This window comes from Podarcis filfolensis (assembly GCF_964270895.1).
Source record: "Podarcis filfolensis genome assembly, chromosome: 1".
Classification (NCBI taxonomy): Eukaryota; Metazoa; Chordata; class Lepidosauria; order Squamata; family Lacertidae; genus Podarcis; species Podarcis filfolensis.
In genome coordinates, this window is record NC_139604.1 from 4,954,725 (window position 1) to 4,978,243 (window position 23,519).

Sequence of the window (23,519 nt, forward strand, 5' to 3'; positions counted from 1 at the left end):
GTATCCAGTAACAGCATCAGCTACATGAAGCATGGACTTGCCTTTCAACTGCCAACCTACTGAAGCAGGGAGATGCATGGTTTTTTTTATACCCTACTGTTCCCTGACCTGTTGGGATTGAGGACAGGTCATCAGTCAAAATAACAGAATGCACACCTATTCTCATGAAGACATGAATAAAAGCATCCACTTTCATAAAGGGAAGGCGCTGGAGACAGTATTGTGTAGTTCCTGACTAGGCTAGCTTATCAGACCCCATCTTGTCCAGAAACTGAAGCAACCCGGCTCCTAGCCATCTTCCTTCTAGGATAAAGGATCCATCGTTTTCTACAGCAGCTTGAGATTTTCCAACACTGATTTGCCATGGAAGTGAATAATTCCCTTGGTACCCAATTCAACGATCCAAGATCTAATGTAACAAACAAAATATCTTGCAGCCACTAATTGGGGTGGCCTTCAGCGATACCAGCTGAAAAATACGACCCAAGATGGATAATCTTGACAGCAGTGCTGCATGAAACTCATTGCACAGAAGCTGTTAAAGCCTCCTGGAGTGTATTCTGACTTATTTCAGCGTCAGATATCCCTCTACCATCTATGATAGCTGAGCTCCCGGGGCATTCCAGAGTAGCTTTGCCAAGCACTGAGACTAGCCTTCTTTTCAGATTCTTTTCTTTTGTAACATGAGCTGCCTTGCTGCCAAATGTCAGACAGTGTCTCTTGTATTCCCAGGCACTGCACGCTTGCTTACTGTATGCAGTGCAGAGGACAAAACAGAAAGACAAAGGAAAATGTGACCTTTAAAAGCCGCTGTCTAAAGGAATCCTTGACCCTCAGACCTCAGCCAAGATTCGGCTGCTCCCTGCCCCCCTTGACAGCTAGTCAAAACTTCAAAGCAAAATGCAGGGAAAGGGAACAGTGACCATCTCATTACATAATATCTCATTAATGCTTTCCTTTCCCTGAAAACAATTAAAGAAAGTATCACTTGGTTTTCTCATCCTCTGATAAGTGCAATGGCCTCCAGGAAAAATAATAATCTAAATTTAAATTTATTATGGCAAGGATTGTTACAGCTGCATTCCACAAATTGCAATCTGGGTTTCATAAGTGCTAAACCTTTGGGACCTTCTCACATCTTCTCACGTTGTGTACTGTTGTGCTGTGTTTTACGGACAAGGAGCAGAAGAAATAAGCATTTAAGGAACGAGTGCAGAAAATGGATTCGGAGAGGTTGCTTTATTGTATGCTGTAGTCACAATATAGCCATTCTGTAAAGGTAAAGGTAAAGGGACCCCGACCATTAGGTCCAGTCGCAGATGACTCTGGGGTTGTGGCGCTCATCTCGCTTTATTGGCCGAGGGAGCCGGCGTACAGCTTCCGGGTCATGTGGCCAGCATGACTAAGCCGCTTCTGGCGAACCAGAGCAGCGCACGGAAACACCGTTTACCTTCCCGCCAGAGCGGTACCTATTTATCTACTTGCACTTGATGTGCTTTCGAACTGCTAGGTGGGCAGGAGCAGGGACCGAGCAACGGGAGCTCACCCCGTTGCGGGGATTTGAACCACCAACCATCCGATCGGCAAGTCCTAGGCTCTGTGGTTTAACCCACAGCGCCACCCGCGTCCAATTCTGTAGCATCTTGCAAAAGAAGCAGTTGCTTTCATGAAGGGCCTAGGTTGAATTCAAACTAGGAGCTGAACATTCAACATCTATTCTTGCTTTTACACATACTGTACTACTTTTCTGAGATGTTGCGGGATAAAACCTTCTTTGGAGGTCTTTAAGCAGAGGCTTGACAACCATATGTCAGGAGTGCTCTGATGGTGTTTCCTGCTTGGCAGGGGGTTGGATTCGATGGCCCTTGTGGTCTCTTCCAACTCTATGATTCTATGATTCTAGGAAGCTAAAAGAGGGCAAGTTACTTTCATATAATATCCACCTACAGCCACCTGTTTAGAACTGAAGCGGCTCTGATCTATTTATAATTTCTGTGCTTTCTACTGAAAAAGAGCTTTGAAGATTGTGTTTGCCATCCCAACAACTCTGTAGAATCAAGCTCATCATTACTGCTATTCTACAGATATTTTTTTTCTAACTAACTCTGCCTGCCCAGCTTTCCACCTCTGCATGAGCACAGCAGGACAAGCAAGGACACAAGTTTCCAAAATGCAAGGCTCTTCGGGTATTTATTTAACAAAATTAAACAAATTATTTAAAAAAGGGGGGAACCCTCTATGTGGTTGTTTTCTATCTACATCCACATCCATATACAATCTGTAGCTTTCTGGTAAAAGAAGAACATTAAGTTCAGAGCATATGCCTAGATTTAATCTCAGGTATCTCCAGATACCTGAGATGCGAACGCGGGACGCGGGTGGCCTAGGACTTGCTGATCAGAAGGTTGGCGGTTCGAATCCCCACGACGGGGTGAGCTCCCGTTGCTCAGTCCCTGCTCCTGCCAACCTAGCAGTTCGAAACTACGTCAAAGTGCAAGTAGATAAATAGGTACCGCTCCGGTGGGAAGGTAAATGGGGTTTCCGTGTGCTGCTCTGGTTCGCCAGAAGCAGCTTCGTCATGCTGGCCACATGACATGGAAGTTGTACACCGGTTCCCTCGGCCAGTAAAGCGAGATGAGCGCCGCAACCCCAGAGTTGGCCACGACTGGACCTAATGGTCAGGGGTCCCTTTACCCTTTACCTTTATCTCCAGTTAGTCTGTAGGTAGCAGGACTGCGAGGAGAGACCCTCAACTAGATTTCTTGTACAGCTACTGCCAGTGTGAAAAAATACTGAATTTGATGGTCTGATTCTGTATAAGGCAGCTCCAGTTGTTCAAAATTCAAGATTAATGCTGCTTTTTTCTAGCAGATAGTAAAGTGCCATGGAGACTCTGTGTTAAACAGCTCTTCCTCCTCCTCCACTCACCAGACCAGACTCTATTTGGTGCCAGAATAAGAGCACTTTTCAGATCAAAGTGATCTCGTAGCCTGACCTGGACTGAGTATCACACACACCTAAAACCCCCCACTATTGAGTCATTTATTTGCTACTGCTTTTGTTCAAGATAGTGAACAAAATAAACCAACAAAGGTCACAAAAATAGCTAAGACGTATACAATCAATTAAAAGGAGGCATTAAAGAAGAGATAAAGTAGCACCAGAGATACAGAACACCCCTCGTGATTAACTGTGATCTCAGCCGAGCATCACGTGGTGCAGTGTAACAGCTAAGATACTCAGCCAGCTAAGGCAATCTCAGTTTGAATCGCTGCTTCACTCAAGAGCCCAACACAGCCCCTCTACCTGCAATGCAGAAATAATACTCACCTACCTTATCAGTAAGAGTCGTGTTCATATGTAGCAATAAACCAAAGTTTGTAATAAACCATAGTTTAATCACGAAGGCCTGCACAGTCCTTAGAATTCTTCGTTTATTTCTGGCTTTCTAGGTTTTGAAGTAAACCACAGTCCACTTTTGGATGACACAACAAGCCGAAATATGGCTTGTTTCAAGCATATATGTGCCAGCGTAGGGGTGGAGGGAAGACTGTCTTTCAAATGTAACAAAATGGAAGCCCTATAAATTAAAATTGCTCCAAATTATCTTGAAGTATTAAGGTTCTTCTAGTTTGATGTGCCCCAGAATATATTTAACATTCATACTCATGACAGATTTATATCTTGGCCTAAACCCTCTGAAGTGAGTTTTTGCCATAAATGGATTTCTAAACAAATTCAACAAACAGCTGAGTTTTAAAAATCTGAATGTATGCAGTTTTATGTTATAACCTTAGTGTTTTCCATTTCCAAAAGCTAGAAATGGAAAAAATTTCACCTTTTCACAGTACTAGTAAGTTAATGATTGACGATGCAATCATTCCCTCTAATATCCTGGATGTGAAATCCCCTGGGACTTGCATTTAATCTTAAAACACATTATGTAAAAGTAGGATTCATAGATGGAACAAATTGTTGTTTTTTAGACAAAGAGAGAAAGAGCAAACAAACAAACAAACAGATACAGCTGTTTAAAAAAGAGAGAGATTTGGAGATAAAAAATATAGCATAAAGTATGTGTGTCATTCTTGAACCAGTCACAGTGAAACTAATAGAAAAATCTGTTTCGGTTTCTTTTAAGATTCTTTCATTGTTGAATGTGCCTCTAGTTGATTTCATCAGGTAAGAAAAAGTGCAATTCATTACTAAGGTGGCTGGGGTACTGTACCATTCCTATTTAGAGAGAGAAATGGTGTACGGTACCATTTTGGCAAACACCATCAACAGCAATTCATGCATGCACATTAATCAGAAAAATGAAGAAGAGAAACATGGCAGACGTGTGAGATGAAAAGCAGCACACCACCATTGCGACCATCCTTTCCGTCAATGTATTTGCTCCCACACAGTTTTGTAGAATCAAAACGCCTACCTGAGATGGAATATCACACCGCCTGTAGTTGAGAGACTTGACAGGCAGATCAATGGCACCTAAAGCCACAAAAATGCCCATTGAAGGCAGATTTAGCACCAACATCTCCCGCTTAACACTGGTCTGAAAGGCTGTTCTGAATTTAAAGTTCCTAATGAATGGTATGAATGACTCCAGAACAGGAATGGTAGTAACTCTGCATCATCCTGCTGGTAACCCATATTATGAATTGAACCCTCTGAATTCTACTCCAGAAAATGCCTTTTCTCCTTTCAAGCATGCTACTTTGTGGGATCTTGCAATTTATACATGTGGCAGGAACCTGGTGACCATAGAAAGCCAGGACTCCTTCTGGGGATGGAGGCAGGATCCCTATAAATCACCTTCTCTGAGCCCTTCAGCACAGGTACAAAGCCTTGCTGCAGCCAATCACGCTTTGACGTTTGGGGTTAATTCACACATTACTTGATTACTCAACATTTCAATGAATCGACTCCACTGAAAAACTCTACATAAGGGGACAGAATGCTATCCTTTCTGTGGGAATTGGATTTGTGAGAGCTCGCCACACACCAGTCACTGCTTCATGCTGCAGCCATGGAATGGTCAATGTGCACATCTGAGTGGAGACAGGCAGCCCCTTGTGTGGCAGCTACCGGTCATTCCCATTTAAGGAATGAAAAGGAGCTGCTTCAATCAATTTACCTACATCAACGGCAAACCACATCCTAAGTGGCTCTGTCACTTAAGTGTCCGTGACAACCTTCACATGTCATTCTGCATATAATGCGAAGCATGAAAAGGAGAACGAAATAAGAAAAAATAGACTCTCCCTCAACACGGGTAAAGAATGCTTCTTAGAAAGAGTAAAATGTCTCAGAGGGCTTAAGCTACCCGCACTCAATTATCACACCCCCTCACAAGCCCATACGCAGGAAAGCAACGATTCATCGCATCTAGCCCACTGACACAACGCACACTGAGAAAAGGTACATTATCCTTCCCTTGCTAGTCGCTTCATGAAAGGGACAAAGCTTCCTCAATTCCAATTCCTTTTTAAAGCCTGTTCTTGAAAGCTTAGCAGAAAAAGAAGCTTGAGGCACCTGATGTGCGTTAAGAACAGAAGGATTTTGTTGGGGGTGGAGGGAGAATTAGGAGACACAGGTGCCAGGCCTTCTGTAGAATGTGCCCTTCTGCTCCATTAATTGCTGACATATCCTACCCCCCCTCCAACTCAGCCCCTCGGGAGAACAGCAGAGCAGCAGGCCCAGACTGGTACCCAGCAGCAACACCAGCAGCAAAAGTAGACAATTAGGTGCCAGAAGAAAAGGGGGGGGGGAGAGAAGATGCAGTTGCCTAGCAACCAGACAGCAGAAGCAGCTGTGTAGCAGGCCCAGGCTGGTACCCAGGCACTGACAAGCTAGCCAATTAGCACACTGTATTTAATGCTGATGTGGTTTCCTAGCAACAGGATGCAAAAGTCTGTCTGCGACACACTCTTCCCTCACATTTCTCCCCCCCCATCCCTCATTCAAACCATTACTTTCTTTTCTTTTGTCCTAATTGACAACTCTCTGCTGCTTTAAATTGCCATTATTATTTTTTTGTCCCTGGAGAGGTTAGGAGAACTTAAAAAAAAAAAAAGTAATAAGAGCTTTTAGTTTCAACTTCACTTTAGCACTAAGAGCTCTGGATATATGACAAGCCAGCAGCTGCAAAACCAACAAATAAGGAGCAGGGAGACGTCGATATTTCAGCCCAACATATAAGCTTTACTTAGAATATCATTCACAATATGGTAACGGCTAGCTTGGACCACCTCTCTTACATTGTTTCACCATATGGCAAAAACCTTCCTGTTTAGGCAAGCATTTGTTTTATTGGATAGATATACTTTTTATCTGATGTCCATCTTATTCACTGCAGTTGTCTCTGATTTTATTATAATGCATTTGAGGAGGAATTTTATGGTATGTTGTAATGGGTTTCAATTGTTGTTAACTGCCCTGAGTAGCACGTAGGCACAAAAAAAGCCAGAATATAGATTTTTATATGATTTTGCATTTTTATTTTTATTTTATCCAACAGAAGTCTATTTATGACCTTGTCTGTTAGTACGCAGCGCACAGCATTAAAAGCAGATACCAATATTTTGTGGATCTGTGTCTGGGGGGGGGGGGGAATGCAATCATCAGACCGAACACAAAAGACTAAATATTACCAATATGGCGAGGTGAGCTTGCTACGCAGGGTTAACAGTATCCACTGCCCCATATTGAACATGCTAGATTGATGCACAGAATAATACACATAGCAGGAAACCTGTACAAATGTGGCTTCCCTAAAACATGAAGCAACTGTGCACTGCTCACCAGAGGAATCTGACTCACTGGAGTTCAGAATCTTTGCCCCATTACGGCACACTCTTGGCAGCCACTGGTACTCCTGAAGAGCTGGTTTCAGTCCCATAAATATATTCTCCCCAATCCAGAACTCTTGATAAGTTTTATTTGCCTAACATGCTCAGAGTAGGGTGCAATCTACACACAAATAAAAACCGTTCTGAAAATGTTTCTTCTTTTTAAGCGTGTTTTTTTAAAAAAACCACACTGAGTTTTCCATAAGATTCACCATCGCTATCTAGCGTCACATTGTATATTGCATTCAAAACACACTTTAAATGTTTTATTTGAAGATGTGGAGCTGAGTCCTAGTTGTCTTTCTAGTCGAGTCTTGTTTACTCAGCTCTCTAGGGTCTTGGGCAGAGAGAGCGCTCTCCTACCATCTGCTCTGTGTGCCTTTAAAAAACTGGGGATGCCAAGAATTTAATGTGAGGCCTTATGCACATGGAAGGTAAACAACGGTCCCTTCACCCCCCCCCCATTTTTAATGGACATTTTGTTGGTGTGACCATCAACACATGCCTCTCTGAGCACTTAAGGAGGCAAGTGCCCTAAGTGGAAAGATACTGGTTTGCAGGGCATAAAATCTGCACAACGATTCTGAGTCCTTTTTCTGCATCCCATCAATGATGCCTTTTCCTCACAGCCATTTCAAAGGTGCATTGCGTTTGCACCAAAGTTTATTGGAATTAGTTATGCTGCTTGAGCCGCCGTGTGAGTTTAAATGAAGCAAAAAAAACCCCCAAGTCCCTTTCATCTTCAAGGAATCATAGATGTTGGCAACTGAGCCCAAGGCCTGGTTCCTTTGCATAATTTATGCCATTTTAACTAATGCCATTAATGTTTGTTACCTCCCCTTTACTCTCCATTCTCTCTCTCTTTTTTACATCTTCAGGCGCCCATCCCCTGCTAGGACTCCCTAGGTGGTCACTCTGGATTCCAGATCCCAACAGGATAAGGCTCCTCATCAACCATCTTGACAGGCCTGCCTCACCTGGGGCTCAGCTGACTGCTCTCCCCTGCCTGCCCCTCCTTGCTGCCATTAACTCTTTCTTGACCCAGTGTTGCTTCCCTGTTGCATCAGTCACCCTACTCTTCCATTATATCCTCCTGCTTCTGAAGAGCTGGAGCCTGTCCCCCAAGGTGGCTCCCCATTCCATTTGTTTCTGCAACAAAAGCACTGCAAGTCTCTACAAGGTGCTGCTCTAAGCATCATTTCGGGTTCAAATTGAGGCTCGAGCCAAACTAACCCTTCCATAGAAGGGTCTTCATTTAATTTTTAAGGCACATTTTCCCATCAAAATATCTTGCTTCCCTTCTTAGACAATGGCACATTTATACTCTGTGAATTACATTTATTTTTTTTGCTTTTGTTCAACCTAAATTAGCTCTCCTTCTGTCACTTGCTTCAGTGGCATTTGCTGAGATGGGGCTGGAAAATTCTCTCTCTCCCCCCCCAAGAAGCCAAACTGTCACTGCTTGCAGAAGTATCTGCCATGCAATTAAAACAGGGGACAAATGTGTTAAAGCTAGATTTATGCCCCCAGTCAATTAAGTACCAGTTCTATTTCAGTTCCTCACACCCACGAAATAGGTGCTCTTTCTCCCAACTGCAGACCTCACTTTCCCCTGCCACCTAGAGTGCTCTTTCGCACATATTTTTCCCATATGACAAGCGACTTCTCCATTTTACTCCGGGCCAAAATCTGGTCCCACCTTTTTGCACGTTCGTCCTTAGCAACGTCTCCTTGGCGCAACATAAATTAGCACCACCACTTTAAAAAAACACCCCTTCAGTTAACTGAGACCGAAAAAAATAATTAAAAAGAGGGATCTGCTTCTTGTTCTGCTCAGCTGAATTAAACTCCTTTCCCTACACAGTGGCTCCACCAAACAGTTGCATTCCAAACTCTTCATTTGCCAGAAATTACAATATTCAGAGGGAACTGTGCCGGGTGCCAAAGTCAGACCATGGATCTCTCTGGCCCATAGTGATTGGTAGCAGCACACCAGTTTCAGATGTGAGTCACTCGGGAGCCCTGCCTGGTGAAATCAAGGACCTTGTACCCTTGGTTTGCACAACATGATCTACCGTTGAGCTATGTGTGTCTGCGTTTTAACAGAGCGGAAGATTACAAGTTATAGGGGTGTGGAGAGGGTGTGTATGAACTTAACAGCGCTTAGCTTATTTTCTGATTGCTATTTTCTGAATGTTAACATTGCTTTATAGATGATAAATGCTGTGTTGATTTGTTAATCATGTAATATGACTTTTGCTTTAATTGTGACATTTAGCTTATTTTTTAAATTGTTGACAGTGTTTTATAGATTGTCATTGTTTCGTTCTATATGGTTTAAGCTGTATTTGTGATGTTTTACTGTGTTCTGTTGTGTTATCATTCTTTGCTGTCAGTAAGCCGCTTTGAGATTCATTTGAATGAAAAGCAGCACAGAAATATAATAAATCAAATCAAATGGAAAAATCCTCCCTTCTCTCTGTCCTCTCCCCTTTCCTTCTGCCTGCTTCAGTCCCCTCGACAGCAAGAGACCAGGTGTTTTGTGCTTTGCTTTCTTCCCCCTGCACAGGGATTGTCAACTTTGCAGTCAGTGGAATGCATATGGATCTTCACAGGCAAAATCAAGGGTGCATTCTGTGGTCACCCCCAAGGCCGCCCTACAGCAAATCTCATCTGTCCACCAGAGTTTGCAACATGATTGCTTGAGACACTGCATGGCAGAAGAAACCCATCCACTAATGTTCAAGGAGAGAGAAGCCTTTGTCTTTCCGTTTTATTGTAGAGATGCGGAGCAATTAAGCCACACAGAGCCTCCTCTTCTCCTGCACATGAGAGCGCTACCAGCAGCCAAAGGGAAAAATAATATCTCACAATCTTTTCAGACCTTCAGTTCAGCTGTCAACTGAGCCAAGTGGCTGGCAGCCATTGGCACTGCCAAGCATGTTCACAATTGACAGTGTATTACGCTGATGATGGTTCCAAGAAGCTACGGCTGCGTGGAAAGACAAAGGACCCAGCAAAATAACTGCTCCGTGGCTGTAATCTTGGGTACGTGTGCTTGGGATCCTTACAATACACCCCAAAATTTCCAAACCACACCCCTTTAATACTTCCTATTTTGGTTTTGGAGGCAATTTAGCTCTCTTCCTGCATAAGTAATGCTAGCTTTATTGCCAAGAGGGATCAGACAGTGCAGATTGAGAAAGGCAAGCCATGTAAACATAAGCACAGCTGTTCTGGGTCAGACTTCTGGGCCCACCCAGCCCAGTATCTCATTTGCAATAGTGATCAGGTCCACAAATGTAACTATACAAGCGAGGTGAGAGGGTGCTTCATTCTACGTATCTAGCCTGTGAAGGTGTCAGGGACAACATGTATAGGAAGGCTATATCCTGCACATAGCCACTGACCTTCTTTCTCTTTCTGATGAATTTGTTCAAGGCTGAAAGGTGTGGCCTAGAGCTGGGGGAGTCAGAAGGTAGATTGGGATTCACTGGTAGATATCTGGGTGATTTGCATTTGAATGGCAAGGGAAATTCCCAACTGAAAGCTACAAAAAGCGTCTCCCCTCACTAAATGAAATGAACAAAGCTTAGAACAGGGCCAGGAAAGACGGAGTTCAGTTTACTAGTTCTACTTCTGAATACAAGCTCAGTAGGAATCATGCCAGAACCTTAATTTCAAGGGTGTGTCCACCCCCCGAAGTCATTCTTTTACACGTGGTTTCACCTTTTGTTCAAAGAAGTTCTAGTCCTGCATGTCTGAAGGCTGCCTCCCGATGACCTAGAACACGACACAACTTTCCGCTGCTAGTTGACTGCTGCCAGGATGTCTCGATCTGACCAGCATCAGGTTTGAAAACTAGACTCACCGAGAGTCACCATGGACCAAATGTCCATGAAACCCAACCCCCTTGGCTCTTCTCACACCAGACCATTCAAATATCAACCTAAGCTGATGGACCAAAGTGTGCCACAATCAGATAACAGTGCTCATCTACAACTTATGAGTAAACTGAAATTATTACCTCCAGTGGCATGAGAAGCACTAATACTAAACATGGATTATATAGCACTTTAGGGAGTTCAGAGCACTTCACTTTACGTTAGGAACACAAGAAGCTGCCTTTTATGGATTCAGACCATCGGTCCATCTACACCAGGGTTGAGAAACCTCTAGGCCTCAGATGCTGTTGGACTACAACTCCCATCATGCCATCAATTCCCAGCTCCATAATGAGCACTTTGGTGTGATGTCCAAACTGACAAAACATAGTTATGAGCATCATTTTGCTAATAGTTTGGATTTTGAATTATTATTAGAGCAAACCATGGTTTGGTGTGCTGCTGGAAAGGAACCCACAGTTTGCCCAGGACCACATGGAAAGTATGTGGCCAAGGTGGTCCTTGAACAAGGGATGATTTTATGCCACTACAATGCAGAAACTGTACGGCACAGTGAATAGTTCAGTCTTTGAAAGTCCTCTGCATAATATTAATTTCTACTAGTCCAGGAAATTTATCTTTATAAGGGTAGAAACCTATCTCTAGGAACTCTCTTTTATAAAGACATGTTATTGGCATGGTGGCATTATCATCAAAGACTGCATGTTCAACAGCAAAATTGAGGAAACTGACTCAGCAGTTCCTTTAGAAGCAAAAAATAGCACAGCAGTCATGGAACTGTATCATCCTCATGAGGAAAGCTGAGAAAGAGAGCAGAGACATTAATCAATTGCAGAATAATTATTTTGAGAAATGTTCTGAGAGTAGAGAGAGTGTAGAGAAAGAAGATGGGATAGCTCAACTCATCCGAATATTTAGAGGGGAAAGAGCTTATGGAGAACTGGCTGTTTAAAAGCTCACTCATTTCAATTTGTTCTTTTCTCCCTTTTTCCACTGAGAAATTCTGACACAAGGACTTTTGCAATCCACATTGTGCATACTAAGACTGTAGAGTTCAGCTAGAGGTTTATACCGTGGGCCTCCTTGAATGTCTAAAATCATTTCTAAAGTGATGTAGTTCACACAGTGAAAAGCTCTACATGAAGAGGATACAATTTGCTAGACAAAAAACTAAACTCTGGCTGAGACACCAGGATTCAAACTTGTGGTCAGCCATAGGTATCTGTGGCCGTGGGCAAAACACTCTATGTCAGCTGCCACATCTGAACATGGGAAGAAGCAATGACTTTGCAAGATTACTCTGGAAAGAATTAAGGAGGTGGTGTTTTGCAAGTGCGATGGCATGGTAATGATGATGATGATGATGCAAAATCAACAGCACAAAATTATTCCTAGGAAAGGGCACATCTCAAGTTTTGGGGTGTTTCTTTGCAATTATTTGAAACTCTTTTTTTAAGTACTCTTAAGATACTGAGAGGAAGCCCCAGCTCAAAGTTGTAGAAACACCACCGCCCAGAAAAATTCCTTGATCCTGGCACAAGTGACATTTCTAAGCACACTGAGAAGTGTCATTTCAACTACCAGCCTAAGAACATATATGCACCTTTATAAATAATCACTACAGTTTAAACAGAAATACAGTATGTCTCAGCACCTGTGTGTTTGCTGAGTCTGCTGTCCAGATGTCAACTGTTTGTGGGATGGGAACCAGGGTGCAGGTCTTTCAAAGTTTACATTTCTTTTGACAATAGGACTAAAGCCGTTTCCCTCAAGGTTTTTTACAGAATCCTATTAGTTCACAGACTTCACCGCTTGAAATGCATGCGACCATTACAAAGCTAAACTGATTAGAATCCAGCCCACTCTTCTGTCCTCAACTCATTCCATCAAAGAACTGCCAGACTCATAAACCAGGTGTGAAATAAAGCCAATTCACTCACCCCCTTGAGCTAACAGCATTGACAGTGCATTAATCCTGCTACATTAATCCGCATCATTCACGGAGAGAATATATGCTATACTTGGAGGTGCTTTCTGTGACCAAGATATGCAAAGCTAGATGCTTCAAACAAATAGCAAAAAGCTTTTCACATCCGATGACCTGTGCACCCCATTGGCCGTGTTTGCATGTAACAGAAATCCAGATTTCACAAACAATGTGCTCCCAACATGCTCTCACTTTGCTCCTCCCCTGGCATGAGTGGGGTGAACAAACCAGTAAACCTTGGCTTTCCACTACCTAAAAACTCAGGGTCTTGGTTGAAGCCCTGGTTGCTTTGTTCGCTTGAGGATCATGTCTTGCAAATGCCGCTTGCTCACAGTAAACCAGAAGATGTGGCTTATCATTACATGTGAACACAGGCTTTGCATCTCCAGTGTTTTTGGGGAATTCTGAAACATGTACCAAATACAGGGAAACCTGAGACCCTTTCAGGGGTCTTCCACACGAGCAAGGTCATCCTCAGATAACAAATTCCCACCCCCACCCCCACCCCCACTTCAGAAACGCATGGAACACATTGCTCCAAACCATCTTCCAATAGACAACTCTCATCTAGGGACTTCAACTCTGAACTTAACAAACAAACAAGCAAGCAAGCAAGCACAAGACCCAAGCATCCAACGTAAGTACCTGTGTGAGTCCTCTGGTGCGCTTTTAAGTGTGAGCTCTTTGTATAAACCTTCCGGCACCCATTAAACTGACAGCGATGAACCCTCTTCTTGTTTTCCGGCAAAGCATCTGCCCCTGTCCCTCCTTGCTCGCTGTCACTGAGCGCACACTTTGTTGTGCTAGCCGGTGCTACCACACCGACTTTTATAGAGCTGAGGGCGCTCTTCTTTGCAACTAACTTCAGCGTAACTGTGCCATCCACCGCGGAGACAGTCTGTGAGGTTTTTACAAGATGGCGACTGAGCTCAGGGGAGGAGGGAGGTGTTAGTGAGGTCACTGCGTTGAGTTGGGCCTGGTTAACGGCAGTATAGCCCTCTGTGGAGGAGCTGGTAGGCTGCAAGCTGAGGCAAGTCTCGGACAAGAGTTTGTCCCGCGAGACGATAACGTCCATGTTGGAATTCTTGTCGCAAGGACTCATGTCTACAGGTAACAAGAGGGGATCCAGCTGCTGGATGGTGTCTTCTGTGTCTTGAGCGGAGGCAGTGTGGAGGAAACAGTCCAAATCATCACCAAAGCTCTCCGATATCTTCCTGGGCTCCGTCTGAAGGTAGCGTTCCAGCTCAAGGCATGTCTGCAGACAGAGAAGGAAGACATCATTAGATCACCCAATCCAACAGTTGCCACTGCCGAGAAACAGAAGACAGACACAGGGGTAGGGAACGCATGGCCCGCCAATTCCCATCATTGGCAAGGCCAATGGGAATGATGGGAAGTGTAGCTCAGCAATATCTGGAGGGCCACAGCTGCCCCATCCCTTCCCTAATTGGCGGAAACATATGGATAGGCCAAAACAGTCATAAGAAAAGAAAGGAGAAATACATTATCTGCTGTGCAGTTGGTATAGGACGAGACTTTTCGTTTCAGGGTGGTTGGTTCAAAGACCCATGTTGGATAAGAGATTCCTGCATTGCAGAGAGTTGGACGAGATGACCCTCAAGATCGCTTCCAATTCCACAATTCTATGAATTTCCTTACAGAATAGCAGCCAAAAGTGCCACTTCTCCATTCTCGGAGGAAGACGGAGGACAGCAGAGGCCCTTTCCAGTTGCCTAGCAACCCCAGGAGCAACCACTTGTGAACCAACCCCCAAACGTTAGGAGGCTGCTCCACAATCAGTCAAATTCCTTCCCCTCCCCATCCACCTGAAATGTTTGCTTAGCACACAAGCAGACTATTCGCAGGCTGCAGTTGCATCTTCTCTGGGGGCCTGGCACAAATACCTCTGTACCAAACAGGGGAAGCTTTGGGTTTTGTGGGCTGGAAGGCACAGGAAGTGCTCCTCTGCAGTGCAAACCAAATTGCTTACTGCCCAGTGGTTCATAGCTCCTTCCAGCAGGGCAAGAGGAACTAGCGGGGAAAGCTCCTTGAGGCTCTGCTCAGAACCGCTGGCTGTTGGTGTAAATGCCAGGCCATCGGGACAGAAAAGTGGGGTATCAAAAGTGCTGTAACAGCCCATTTATATAGGCCAGCCTTTTACATTTTAGCCTTTCCACGCAATGCTGAGTAGTCAAGGAAAAACACCCAGAGAACAGGAGTTGCTATAACATACAAAGCAGTGTAAGGTCCACTCCCTGCCCCCCCCCCCCCGCAAGGTAGAATTCAGTAATTATTCTATGCAACTGGTGCACATTTAACATGTGTGCATTCAGCTTTACATGCCTGGCAAACAAACAAAACAAAACAAAATTTAAAAAGGGGGACTGAGCGCAGGAGAAAAAGTCTTTAACAATCCCATCCGCCATTGCACTCAATATGGTTTGACTACACTTGATTTTGGCTTTAGGCACTGTCCTTAATACGTTGCCTCTGTGTAAATTGAGGGCTTACTGTATTGGGATGTTCCTTCTTTCTATCACAGGGCTGAAATATTTGCCCCCCCCTCTCTTCCTGGCCTCGGTTTACTCTCTGCTGCACAGAAAACTCTTAAGAGCAGGTAATCCCCAGGTTAGCAAGCGTGGAGGCTGCTATATCTAACGCCAGTCATATGAATTCTCCACTGCCTAGGACATTAAAGTGCTGGGTTTGGTCTCCGAACTTCCTGTGGAGAGGGCAAGGGGGGGGGGGGAGCTGTCCCTTTAAGGCATTACTCCTCTTATGACAACCATAGCGGTCCTGACAGACTTCGAGCCTTGTCATTAATTTTCCATAAAGAACAGTTCTCCGCAAGCCCCCTTTGAGGCAACGCCTGATGCTTCAGAAACCTATAATTATTCTTGCATCCCACCCCCTGTGGTCTTTGCACCTGTGTCAGTTCAAGATACCAGCTGGTCAAGCCTCGCCTTCTGCCTCTGAAACACAAAACCACCTCCTCAAGGCCATCTCCCTTAAAAAATAAAAAATGGGGTGGTGGTGAGGGGGAGAGAACTCAAAAGGTTGGACGGGCAGAGAGGGAAAAAGAAGGAGACAAAGTGAAAAAGATACAGCTTTCAACAACAGGAACAAAACCCCAACACACTCCATGGCTAGACAAGGTTCTGATGAGGCCGAGCGATATATGGGTCTATTTTCAGGATACAGAAAGTATCCATTTTTTAAAAAAAGTTTTTAAGAGGTTGCTTACGTTTTAAAGCACAATGCTAATCAAGTGGAGGTGGGAACGAAAGAAACAATTTGTTGCATTTTGATTGCTATGATTTCGAAGTTCAGATATCAGTATTTTTCCCCAGGTGCTGCCTGTGGCTTGCCCACCGTTGGGGAGAAGCTGCTATTGAATTAGGCTGCACACTTAACTAGTGACTGAAACCTGCTGAACACAGCAAGACAAAATTCTGAGTAAACCTGTGTGGGATTGTGCTGCAAGGCTGTTGTGAAAGCAGCACAACCTGCCTGCCACATTCCCACGGGTCATCTGCAAATTAATTATATGAAGCCAAATATGCATTGTTATCTTTAGCCTTCCAGTTCACAGAATTATTCTGTCTTTAACACTTTGTCTGTGCCATTAGAGAAGAACTACAGATAAAATATCTGCAAAACAAAATGAGGAAGGGCCGTCCTCCTTTGAACCCCAATTCTCATCTGCCTGCTCTCTGCTACAAGTTGACGCTTTTTCATGCATTACAGAGATTCTTTCTTCACATGCAATTTTGCTGCTCCGGAAAACATCAAATACCTTACATAACCTTCTTCCTTCTCAGTCCGACATCACAAGTAAAAAAACACACACAAAAACAAGATCTCCGGCTGCCAAGCTTATGTTATAAAACAAATTTGTTGGCATAACATCGCCACCCTGGCCCCCAAATGGAGCATGAGAAGGAGGTGCTGTTATTGTATTATTTATCTGTTTGCAAAAATTACCGTCAACCTTACGAAAACCACCATGGTGGTGAACACCATAAAACAGTAAAAATTGCATCCATAAAACAAATTCAAAATACATTGCAAATTGGAATATCAAATTACTGTATCAACATAGATGGATCGCCCCGCAGGGAAAGCTTTGAGTGAACAGGTGAGCGTAAATGCCAGGATGGAAAGTGCCTGGTCTGCTGTTCATTGGAAGCACATTCTCAAAGGCAGGTGCTACCACACGAAAGACCCTGCTCTTAGTAGACGTAAGGTGAACTTCGGGAGAAAACAGAACTACTAAGAGGGCCTCTTGCAAGGGCAGAAGTGACCACACAGGTGTATAAAAAAATGTAAGGCCTCCCTGAAGGTAATCCGGTCCCAAGTTGTTCAGAGTCACAAATATGCTAATAGGTAAAGGTAAAAGGACCCCTGACAGTTAAGTCCAGTCGCGAACGACTCTGGGGTTGCACGCTCATCTCGCTCTATAGGCCGAGGGAGCCGGAGTTTGTCCGCAGACAGCTTCCAGGTCATGTGGCCAGAATGACTAAGCAGCACACGGAAACGCTGTTTCCCTTCCCGCTGGAGCGGTACCTATTTATCTACTTGCACTTTGAGGTGCTTTTGAACTGCTAGGTGGAAGACCTTAAACCTGACGCTCCATCTTACCCAGACCCTGTGGGACTCATGCATCTTTTTGGCTTGGTGATTTAATTTAACATGCTGCTATTATTTTCTGCAGTGTGTGTGTAAAATGACTGTATTTTGCTTTATTCCTGGTGATTGCTGCTCATTATTTGGTGTTTACATTGCTTCATGCTATTATCAGTTTTAAAAAAAAATCACTCACACACACGAGATCCACCAGCATACTGGCAGCTAGTGAAGCTCTTTCAGAACAAGTGTTAGTCACCTCCTTGAGTAGCCTTGCTGCCATATTCTGCACTAGAAACTTTCTATTCTGCTGTAGAAACTTTCATTGCACAAAACATTCAGAAATGCATTAAGACTCATCTGTCCAATTCTACTTGTACCCACTTGGCTATGCCTGTTGCATTTCACTGCGCTATTCAAGAGGCCCACCTTTTGGGGTGATTATTTCCCCCCCAGAAAACATTACTTGTAAAACGTGCTTTATCTGTTTCTTCGTGGAAAATGTTATTTCGTAAATTCATTAGTCACAATGAGTGCATGCCAACTGCAACTATAACATTAGACAAGCTTCAACATTCTAGCTCTGCTTGCTAAATACATGTAAACTGAACACAGCAAATTAGAGCACTCTTGGGCCCCAGAAAGTTTTCCAATGCAAAGTATCCTAATTTGTATAGGAAAATTTTCCAAATCCCATTTTCCTGGGAAACTTGCTAGTGTTACAGGCCATATTTCCTCCATAACCACCCAAGCTATAAGCCTGTTATGAGTAGGGAAGCTGCTGATATTCTCAGGAAATGTATATTCCGTGCTAGATACTAGAACCAACATAGCAGTGCTCAGAAAACAGAGAAGTCCTGGTGATGGAATACAAGGATAAGTTTTGCCCGACAGATATTCACTGTGTCTGGAATTTTTTCAAAAGTGCTAATGTATGCCAGTGATCTGCACAAAGTAACCTGGAATGGCACAAAGTTCTCTGTCAATTTTCTTGTAGATCTCTATTACACCAATTTCTGCAATCTACTTGGAACTGCTGGCAGCAGCAACACCAAAGATAGTTAAGAGATTAGCCATATTTTTGGAGAAGCTTTTGCAGCTCAGTACTTCAAAATAAAAGCCTTACTTAAAAATACAGTAGTACCTCGGGTTACAGACGCTTCAGGTTACATACTCCGCTAACCCAGAAATAGTACCTCGGGTTAAGAACTTTGCTTCAGGATGAGAACAGAGATCGCATAGCGGCGCGGCGGCAGCAGGAGGCCCCATTAACTAAAGTGGTACCTCAGATTAAGAACAGGTACTATTTCCACTGTACGCTAAATTCAACTTGAGCCTTGGCTTTTTCCTAGCAAATACAGTGGTACCTTGGGTTAAGAACTTAATTCGTTCTGGATTAACCTGAAACTGTTCTTAACTTGAGGAACCACTTTAGCTAATGGGGTCTCCCGCTGCCGCCATGCGATTTCTGTTCTCATCTTGAAGCAAAGTTCTTAACCTGAGGTACTATTTCTGGGTTAGCGGAATCTGTAACCCGAAGCATCTGTAACCTGAGGTACCACTGTATCACTGGTGCATCATACCAAAGACCCGTTAGATGGTGGGGAAGGAACACCTACAGCCTCTAGTAAAAAACCAAACCATAGCTCCACTTTACACTTGCACGCAGCAAGCTAAAAGAGGAGACAGATTTGTACTGTGAAGATTGATACCGAACAAAAGACACCTAAAGATAAATGACGTGGCACAGCTGCTACAAGATAAAGAGAAGTTGATAGATGTTATTCGTTGCCAGAGTCACTGCATGACGTGATGGACAGGGTTTGAAGAAGAATGCGGTTCCTTAAAGAGAAATGAGAAGTTGGCGCCTGATTGTTCCAGCTTGCGGGGGGTGGGTAGAGATCCTATCTCTCTGTGGGAACTACCATTCTGGGGCATGGGTTAGAACCCTTGCCCAATTCCCCCTCTTCCCAGAAGTTAAAGCTCAGTATCTTTGAGGAAGATCCTTACCAGCCCTAGCTTCTCCTGCCTCCACTCCCCCCCAGTACGTAGGCCAGGTCTTCTGAGGCTCAGATCCTGAGATGGCTGGGGTGGAACTTCATAGAGCAGGGGGTGGAGTGTGATCGATAGGGGTGAAGTCTAAGACAGGGGTGGGGAACTGGTGGTTCTCCCAAGGTGTTGAACTTCAGTGCCCCAGCCAGACTGCCAATGGGCAGGGTTGATGTGAGCTGACATTTCATGGACTCAGCCTGCTTAATCTGCACTGGGATTTTCTTTGCAAGGGTTGCCCCTTCAGGTTTTAAAAAATGTGTTGCTGTTTTAACTTCTGCATAGCTCAATGTTCATCCGAGCATTCTTATGCTTCCTCTCTCATTTCCCAGCAGCCCAATTCAGTATTGCCAATCATTTTTATCTCCAGTCAACCACCTGAGTTTCCTATTACAGGGGGAGGGGAGGAAGATTCATGGTTAAGAGCAACAGCAGGAGCTTTTCATGGCCTCATGCAAAGAAGCAACCCAAAGATGGTAACACATTGGCCTTTGTGGGGGGGGGGGGTCAGTTTCACATCAGGCCTCAAACTGCTGCTTAAAACCTGCAACAATAAAAGCACTCTCTGAAATCTTTCTTATGGAGCCCAAACCAAAGGAAGAAACACAGGTAGCCCAGACACATATAAGCAGCTATAAACTTAGGCCTGCCTTGAAGAGTACCATTTATAGGGATCCACAAGCATCTCCTTGTAAGTCTATTAGTATTATACACATGATGTCTGGAAACAGATGCTGGTCACACCCACCCATTCCACATTCATCCATTTTTGCAGCATGCTTGGCACATCTTGGGTACACACCTAGCAAGGAATTTAGTACAGTGGGAGCTCGGGATGCGAATGGGATCCGTTCCAGAGTCCCGTTCACATCCTGAAGCGAACGCAACCCACGTCTGCGCGTGCACAGGTCGCATTTCGCTGCTTCCGCGCATGCACGTGACATCATTTTGACCGTCTGTGCATGCGCATGCGGCAAAACCCGGAAGTAATGCACTCCGTTACTTCCGGGTCGCCATGGAGCACAACCTGAAAATACTTAACTTGAAGCACATTTATCCCGAGGTATTGCACTAAAACAAACGTTATAGCTGAGCAAGGATTTCTGCTTGTCTAACAGAACAACTTCTCCTCTCCTCCCCCTGCATGTTTAGGGGTACTCTCATTTTCCTCCTCATATTGAAATACTGCCCCTCAATGAGGCCAAACTTAGATTCACGAAATATTTAGGGGTATGCGTCCCCCTGGGACGTGGGTGGCACTGTGGGTTAAACCACAGAGCCTAGGACTTGCCAATCAGAAGGTCGGCAGTTCGAATCCCTGCGACGGGGTGAGCTCCCGTTGCTCGGTCCCTGCTCCTGCCCACCTAGCAGTTCAAAAGCATATCCAAGTGCAAGTAGATAAATAGGTAGTGCTCCGGCGGGAAGGTAAACGGCATTTCCATGTGCTGCTCTGGTTCGCCAGAAGTGGCTTAGTCATGCTGGCCACATGACCCGGAAGCTGTACACTGGCTCTCTCGGCCAGTAAAGCGAGATGAGCGCCGCAACCCCAGAGTCGGCCACGACTGGACCTAATGGTCAGGGATCCCTTTACCTTTACGTGTCCCCCTGCATCCCCCCCAGAAAAAAAGCAAGGAGGGTGGCAAGTCCCATTCCACTAGTGGGAGACCTTAGCTGGAACTACTTCATAGAATCTGGCCCCTAATGTTTTTAGCAAGCTGTTTAGGGAAAATTTTGCTGTTTGATGTTTTATCGTGTTTTTAATATTCTGTTGGGAGCCGTCCAGAGTTGCTAGGGAAACCCAGCCAGATGGGCGGGATATAAATAATAAATTATTATTATTATTAAATTATTATAGTTAAAGAAATTTAAATGGTGCAAACCAATCGTGTGTGTTTTATATCCCATTTTCAAGCGGTTATCGGTGCTCTTCACTGGCCTTCAAGTGAAACACACCAGGGCAAGATGTTTAAAGGAAAGCCAGACAGCCATGTGCTTCATGTGACTATCACAGCAATCACTGCAAAAATCCCGGGTGATAACTTTCAATTGCAGCTTTTAGGAAGCCAATGAGAGATTTGCCTTACTCTTGTGGATGTTGAAGGCAGAGACCACATGAGCACTAAGAAGCATAATACAAAGCCCTAGGAATCAGTGCTGCAATATTATCACTTCTATTGCAATATCTGCTGTTTTTATTAATGCCCCAGGCACCAGGCAGGCAATTAGAAAAGAACCTCAGCTTTCATTAAAATAAAAAAAAGTTACATTCTAGCTCTTGAGGTTACAAGAGAATGTCTGAAAAACACGATTCCCTAAGGTTTGGGAGTACGGAAGCAATTAAAAAAAGCACTGAATTCCTTTAAGAAGCATATACGACACACACATATCCCTAAATTGGGAATGTTTCAGGGAAAACTGAAAGATCAAAACTTCAAAAGACAAAGAGAATATGCAGACAGGAAGAAGGTGAGATGAAAACAAAAGTTAGCAGATGAGGTCAAGGAAACTAAGCAATGTTTTTCTGTGGCCAAATGTGATTCCTTAGGGAGGCATCAAGGTCAGATAGTTTAAACTATTAGTGATTGCTAATTCAAATTCTTCTTCACATCATGCACATTCTCCAATTATGTCCACAGTGATACAGTAAAGTGCTGAACTCTTAGCAGAAGTACAAAGTTAAAAAAACCTCTACGCAGAAATCTAAAAGGCTGAGTATACGGCTCTGTTAAAATGATTGCTTACTTTCGCATCAGCATCCTGAAAACTGTGAAATTATAAATGACTGGGCTTTGGCCACACCTAAATATCTCAGTAAAGTGACAAAAAGAAAATGGGGGGGGGGGGGAGAGAGAGAAGGACACAACTGTACGTGGCTGGATCCTTGTTCATGACGGCACCTGTTGAAATCCTGTTATGCAGATTTGGCCTTGTAAAAGTGGGTGACCTGTTTGCTCATGCTTTACGATGTGCAATAGAGTGTACACACAGGAAACACATTTGTGATTTGCAATGGGCAAAAGTGCCCCAGATCTGTTACGTGAAAGGCCCATGTTATACTGTAGACACAGTTTCCAATGTCAACACGTTTTGGATGCTGCATAAGAATGAATAAAACTTTCTACAGGGAAAACTTGATTCATCAGTTGGTTGGGTGGGAAATCCTCAGTTCATTTCATGAGAAATCCCCAACCATTCCCATGAAACTCCTACATACTGCAGAGGATGCCCAATGGACTGTATGCTCTCCAGCTGCACACCCCATTCAAATGACATGCCTGAACCTCAAAGTCATGTGTTAGGGGCAGGAAGGGCAGGGATGCCCTAAGACAGAGCTTAATAATAATAATAATAATAATAATAATAATAATAATAATTTATTATTTATACCCTGCCCATCTGGCTGAGTCTCCCCAGCCACTCTGGGCAGCTCCCAATCAAATGTTAAAAACAGTACAGCATTAAATATTAAAAACTTCCCTAAACAGGGTTGCCTTCAGATGTCTTTTAAAGATAGGATAACTGCTTATTTCCTTCACATCTGAAGGGAGGGTGTTCCACAGGGTGGGCGCTACTACCAAGAAGGCCCTCTGTCTGGTTCCCTGTAACCTCGCTTCTCACAATGAGGGAACCACCAGAAGGCCCTCGGCGCTGGATCTCAGTGTCCGGGCTGAACAATGGGGGTGGAGACGCTCCTTCAGGTATACAGGACCAAGGCCGTTTAGGGCTTTAAAGGTCAGCACCAACACTTTGAATTGTGCTCGGAAACGTACTGGGAGCCAATGCAGATCTCTCAGGACCGGTGTTATGTGGTCCCAGCGGGCACTCCCAGTCACCAGTCTAGCTGCTGCATTCTGGATTAATTGCAATTTCCAGGTCACCTTCAAAGGTAGCCCCACACAGAGCGCAGTGCAGTAGTCCAAGCAGGAGATAACTAGAGCATGCACCACTCTGGCAAGACAGTCTGCGGGCAGATAGGGTCTTAGCCTGAATACCAGGTGGAGCTGGTAGATAGCCGCCCTGGACACAGAATTAACCTGCGCCTCCATGGACAGCTGTGAGTCCAGAATGACTCCCAGGCTGCGCACCTGGTCCTTCAGGGGC

The 23,519-nt window shown here is 44.3% G+C and overlaps 1 protein-coding gene across 1 annotated transcript in view; it reads right to left on the reverse strand.

The window, feature by feature from the left end:
• Nucleotides 1–23,519, reverse strand: part of KLF7 (KLF transcription factor 7) — a 79,207-nt gene that overhangs the window by 21,428 nt on the left and 34,260 nt on the right. The window contains exon 3 of the mRNA XM_083572443.1: nucleotides 13,389–13,998. Within this exon, the coding sequence (XP_083428569.1) occupies nucleotides 13,389–13,998 (610 nt within the window). The remainder of the gene's footprint in view (nucleotides 1–13,388; nucleotides 13,999–23,519) is intronic.